Source organism: Sesamum indicum, linkage group LG8 (assembly GCF_026168435.1).
Source record: "Sesamum indicum cultivar Baizhima isolate 11 linkage group LG8, ASM2616843v1, whole genome shotgun sequence".
NCBI lineage: Eukaryota > Viridiplantae > Streptophyta > Magnoliopsida > Lamiales > Pedaliaceae > Sesamum > Sesamum indicum.
This window is the reverse complement of record NC_142664.1, coordinates 516908-523276: the sequence shown is the minus strand read 5'-3', so window position 1 is coordinate 523276 and position 6369 is coordinate 516908. Positions and strand designations below refer to the sequence as shown.

General features: G+C 35.6%; 1 protein-coding gene across 1 annotated transcript; it reads left to right on the top strand.

Annotated features, from left to right (window-relative positions):
* The first annotated feature begins 2599 nt into the window (after nucleotides 1-2599).
* Nucleotides 2600-5626, top strand: LOC105167286 (F-box protein At4g18380). The gene is made up of 2 exons (XM_011086935.3): nucleotides 2600-4166; nucleotides 5215-5626. The coding sequence occupies exon 1, from the start codon at nucleotides 2962-2964 to the stop codon at nucleotides 4126-4128; it is 1167 nt and encodes a 388-aa protein (XP_011085237.1). The 5' UTR covers nucleotides 2600-2961; the 3' UTR covers nucleotides 4129-4166; nucleotides 5215-5626.
* Nucleotides 5627-6369: the final 743 nt, after the last annotated feature.

Here is a 6369-nt window from a genome sequence, read left to right as displayed (position 1 = left end):
CTTTTAGTCCCATAAAACTCAAAATAACATCTTTTTAGTCAAAAAAAATATAATTTTGAATCTTTTTAGTCCCAGAATCAAAACACACATGACTTTTTTAGAACTAAAAATACATGAATATGAATTTTATGAGACTATAAACAACATCTACTAAAGTCGTGGTACCAAAATAAATTTTTCTCTTATTTTATAAAAGAACATTTTGCCCTATATATGTCTCAATATTTCTGTCTACAGTTACTGTCTTCTAAGCTTTTTGCCTTGGGAAAAATTTGGGGGTTTTTTTTTTTTTTTTATCCTTTTTGTTTTTTGGAAGTAATTATTGCAGGTATGGGCCGAAGTTGAAACAAATCAAACTGCCAACCGATTATTCTTATTTACGAAATAACAATTGGGCCATTTTAACTCTAGACTAGAAGAAAAAACCAATAAGACCTAATTTTGAGATGTATTATTAAGATGTATATGCTGATTAATTGTTAATTGTTATTATGTTCCCATACTATATATAATTTATAATTGACAATTGATATTTTTGTTTCTGTATATTTAGACTCTGGAAAGCAAAAGAGAGAGGGAAATAGGGCATGGCAATATTAGAAAAAAAAAAAATGGGATAATTACATCCCCACCCATTGAATTTGGTATAATTACACATAAATTTTTTGTAATTTGAAAAATCACACGTAGTATCCTTGAGATTTATTTTCATCTAACTAATAAGTTATTTGTTAGTAAAAATTCATTCCGTCTTCCATCTAATCAAATGAAATTCTTGAATTATAGCCCTTTTGGGATGTGAAATATACATCTTCTCACCATCCCGATAGTGTATGAGACAAATGTATGCAACCAAACCTCTCCTTAGGAGGATAGATGGGGCGATAAGTCGTTACCTTAACCGCAAGGAGGGGGATGCCGAAGGCAGGGCTAGTGACTGGAGTGAAGTCGTAACAAGGTAGCCGTGCTGGAAGGTGTGGCTAGATCACCTCGTTTTCAGGGAGAGCTAATGTTGTTGTTATTAATAAAAAAACTGAATGAAAATTGGTACTCACCCTCGATTCATTTATTATTGACTAATTGCAGGTAAAATATTTTTTTTTTTTACTAAATTACCCTTATAACAGTAAAGTTATACCTCATCACATGTAAAATAAAATAATTTATTTGACCTGCGATAAATTAAAGGGGTTAAATATAAAATTTATATTTATTTATTTTTATTATATCATCAAATTCGATTAATTTTGACTAACGAAAGCACTAATTTATTAAATATAAACAAATTTTAAAGGTGATAGATATAATTATTCAAATTATATAGAATTATGTGTAATTATATCTAACTTTAGGGAAGGGGAGTGTAATTATAAAAAAAAAAAAAGAAATCCGAAGAATGATTAGTTACTTAAGAAAAGAAAAGAGTAAATTGTTACTTATTATTAGTGTTCGTTAATTTGAGGTGACCACAAATTGAAGCTAACCTACAACAATCATAATAAGCAATGTACCACTCTCTCTCTCTCTCTCTTTGACAGTGACTTCCATCTTCTTTATCCGCCACGCTCCTTATCATTGCACCAACAAAAATATATTTAATAACAACAACAAATGAGTGTAATAAAATACAACTTAGATGTTAGAAATAGACAAACCAAAAATAAATCAATAATTACACTCTCCTCTATTAAGGTCAACTATAGTTATATTTAAATTTTTTCTAATTTAAAAAATTATATTTAATATTTTTAGATTTTACTTTCATTTAATAAATTCATTCGTTAATCAAGATTTACTGAATTTATTGATAGTAAAGAAAAAAATATAAAGATCTATATTAATCTTGAATGACTTATTACCGACTTATTACAACTCAAATAATTTTTTTTTATGACCAAATTAGTCTCATACGCTTTTATGCGTTAATGCATGTGATGAGGTATATTTTCACCGTTATAAGGGTAGTTTTAGCTTGAATTTTTTGTTTTTTTACCTGCAAATAATTAGTAATCAGTTAATTGAGGATAAATATCAATTTTTATTCAATTTTTTTGTTAATATCAGCAAATTCGATGAATATTAACTAATAGAAGGATTTAGTTGTTATATAAAAGCAAACTTTAGGGGTGTTAGATGTAATTTTTCAAAGCAGGAGAAATTTATGTATAGTTTTATTAAACCTTAACGAAGGAAAATATAATTATCTGAGAAAAAAAGTATTTTTAATGATATTAAATGAATAATGGAATATTTTATAGCAACGGTTGAGGTATGATATTAATTGAAGTAGAATAGTGGTTTTAGAGAAATAGATATATGAAGGATAGAGGAATTGAATATATTATCTCATTCTCTCCTTATAATAAAAAGAATCAACCAACACAATAATATATAAATTAGGGTATTTTTCTTCTTTTATTAGAATTGCATAATTATTTTTTACTACTTACATAATAAAAAGATTTTATAGGAGACATAAAATAATAATAATAATAATAATAATATTATTATTATTATTATTTTCGAACCTGAACCCAGCAGCAATTAGCAATTAGCAATTAGCAACTACCATAATAAAAGACATAAAACCAAGGGAAAAGAGAAAACAGGGCATCAAACGCCTCACCCCGCTGTCGTTTTGCCCTCTCCCTCGTCTTTCCATCCCACCATCGCTTATCTTCCGTCTCCAACACACTGATAAACTCCTCTCTCCTTGTCCTCCACCATTTCATTCATCATCATCTCCTTCCTTCTCCTTCCCCCAACCCCAACTAACTAAAGCCAGATGCCCAACTGAGGAAGAAACAAGAATCTAGAATCCCTTCACCATGTTTCTGTTTTCCAGATCCATAGTTTCTTGAGCTCTCTTTCTCATTCTCAGATCTTGGCTGCAGACAACCCATCAATTGTTGTCCGCATATATATTCCTACGCGGTAAAGCGATACTAAATTCTCGTCCAGATGGGTTCGATTCGGGTAGATCTGGGCTGTAGAATTCACCCCGAAACGATTGACCACTTCGACCGGCTCCCCGACTCCCTCATCCTCTTGATCTTCAATAAAATCGGCGACGTTAAAGCTTTGGGCCGCTGCTGCGTTGTTTCAAGGAGATTCCATTCTCTCGTTCCCCAGGTAGACGACGTCATCGTCCGTGTCGATTGCGTCATCTCCGACGACGATTCCTCCGGGACTTCGTCCTCTTCAGCCTCCGCTGCATCTGATAAATCCCGCTATCCCATCTCCTCCCTCTTTCGCATCTTCTTTTCCGGAATCTTCAGACCCTTGCAATCCCTCACTCAGCTCATTACTCCTTCCTCCCGCCGCCTTCCTTCACTTAACGACGATGTTGACTCCGAAACTGAGCAAAATAGCGTCACTCACCATTCACCTACTCAGGTCTTGAAGAATTTTAACGAGATCAAGTTCCTCAGGATTGAACTTCCCAGTGGGGAGTTAGGGATTGACGACGGTATTTTGCTCAAGTGGAAGGCGGATTTTGGGTCTACTCTTGATAATTGTGTTATTCTTGGAGCATCCAGTATCGTTCAGAACATGAATAGTGGCTGCGATTTTTTGGGTGCCTGTAATGTCAACAATACTGATAATGGCACCAACGGTTATAACAGTAACGGAGTGGAGAATGATAATGGGAGCATACCAGAGTCTTTTTATACAAATGGAGGTTTGAAGCTGCGTGTTGTGTGGACCATTAGCTCGCTGATTGCGGCCTCTGCAAGGCACTACCTGCTGCAGCCCATAATAGCAGAGCATAAGACACTGGAGAACTTGGTTTTGACAGATGCAGATGGGCAGGGAGTGCTGTCTATGGACAAAGAGCAGTTGGAGGAGTTGAGAGTGAAGCCTTTGTCGGCCTCATCTGCCTCGAAGAGAACTCTTGTCCCTGCTCTGAATATGAGGCTGTGGTATGCACCTCAGTTGGAGTTGCCAAATGGGATGGTGTTAAAAGGGGCGACCTTGGTTGCAATCAGGCCTAGCGAGCAGCCGAAGAAGGAGGTGGTGGGTTCCGAAGGGAATTGGATTGCCACAGCCTTTGACGAGCCGTTCCGGACAGCTGCTAGGATGTTGGTGAAGAGGAGGACTTATTGTCTGGAAATGAACTCGTTTTGAGATGGGATTCAGCAAGGATGGAGAAATGGATGTTTGAGGTAATTTCCATTTAATCACAGACCATTCACACAAGTTTCTGATTGGTTTTGCGAGCTGTCTGTTTATGTCTTTGCTTCCCTAGAAGCCATAGAAGAAACTGAGTTTTGATTAACTGGGGATTGCATAATATTATAATATATATTGCAATTATCTTTTCGCTCGAATATGATGTTTCCTGAGCTTGTTTAGGTGTTCTTGTTGGATTTTCTTATGTATCTTTAGTCGTTACTCTTATATTACTTTTTGAAATTAGACTATAAATAATCTTCATTATGCATGAGTTGATGTGTGTATGAGTATGTTTGTGAAATCACCTGTCTGGATTTGATGGGTCAGTTAGGGTCCTCTTTTACTTTTAAGGCACAATTTTAACATAACATTACATATGCCGTGCGGGATCACATATGAAATGGTTGTACATTCATCATTAATTAGTCGTCGAGAATATTCTGCATGAGGAATTTATTGTGACAGATTGAGATTCCGAGCTGTCGGCCAGTATTTCATACTCTATATGTCGTCTTCTGAGGAGTTTATATGTTTTATTTTTAGTAAGGTCCAGTTCCGTTATCACTAAAGACATTTCCTCATGTCGTATTGTTTCGCTGTCAAACTACTCTTTGGCCAACGACAATGCTTGATGTGGCATTTGAATTATATCGTCAGTCTTCATTCTTAACTGATGGGATGACTTTCGATTGTTCTTAGGCCTCAATGAAAAATATTCTTATTGTTTACTCTGTGATTGTTGATCACTTTGATATATGCCCTCATGTATGGCTGACTTTTGTCTTGGATTAATTCTTCTATGTTGCAAGGACTATGCATATACTTGCATGTATGTTATGTGCTCTTTTATCAACTCCAACTTTATTCAAAGAATGAGTTGTTTTTCTCCACATCCTGTGCATATGCTAGTTGTCTCTGTATTATTGTACTCATGCCTAACCGTCTAATATGGGCATATCCTTGACTTGTCTCTTTTCGGTACCTTCCTACTTTATCTGGTAATGCTAAATTCATCTTCGATACAAATGGAACTTTCAGGAAACTGCTGCTTTTGGTTTCTCAAGTAAGAGGATTTCCAAGTTTCAAGAAGCAGAGTATACAGTTTTGTCTTCAAGATAGATTACAAGAAGTGAGTAGCAAGGGAGTTTTATGCTTCCTTGTACGACTGCATTGTCGATCACTGGTTGATTTCGAGCCTTAGACTATCCACCTCCTACCGTGAAACCTATGGATAACAGGCATCTGCTTTCATTTTGAAACTCAAGCATATGCTTCTATGAGTGCGAATAATGCACCTGGGTTATATTGTAAGAATTATAAGCCTTTGACTCTGGATGTAATCTACAGATGTTAGTTATCTTTCTGTGAATATTGTAGGTTTGAAGATCTCATGCTTATGTGATGTCCTCCTAAAGGTTCACCATGAAATGTATCATCAATTTCAGCTGCATGTTCTGTATTAGTTGATTAACTGCCCTAATAATAATTATGTGAAAAATCACTGGTGGTCCTATTTCTGATGGATTTCATCTAAACACTTTTTACCTGGTGTTAGTTGCATCGGACGTTGTTTGAGCAGACATGGAGTTTTGCTTATTCACTTAGTATGTTAGTTGAGATATTAGCTAGAATTTTTAGATACTTTAATATTTAGATACAGATTAAAGGGTTTCTATTTAGGGGTGGAAAAAGGCCTGTAGATTATATATGGATTCTGTGGTAAATGGTATTGTGTGTTTTTACTCGTAGCATTTTGCTCTTGTGAAAGAGTAGTGTACTGTGTGGGAAAGAAATTGTTATGGCAGATTTGGTGATGGGTTCTGGGCTAGCGGAGTTGTAAGAAGGAGAAGGTGGTTTGTGTTGGTCACCAAAGGAAGCATCTAGACTTGGAGACGATACAACTCTCTCAACTTGTTCTTCTGTGCTAAGTTTCCTTCTTAAGAGTGTGTTGGGTGGAGGAGTATGTGAGAAAATCAAATGTTACTGCCCCGTGAAACTGCTGCGTCTTGAATATTGTAGAAGAGCGTGTCTACTGTATGTGTATTATTAAGCAGGGCGTGAGGCTGTTTCCAGCTAATAGATACACTCTCCAATAATTGATTATTCACATCACAATGAATCTCTCTGCGTTTTCTTTTTCTTCTTCCACTTAGATTGATTGCGGAGGATCCCATGGAATCAATTATTGAGTTT

Bases quoted from the DNA above. Each gene is read 5' to 3' on its own strand.
- LOC105167286 (XM_011086935.3), top strand. From the start codon at position 2,962: ATGGGTTCGATTCGGGTAGATCTGGGCTGTAGAATTCACCCCGAAACG.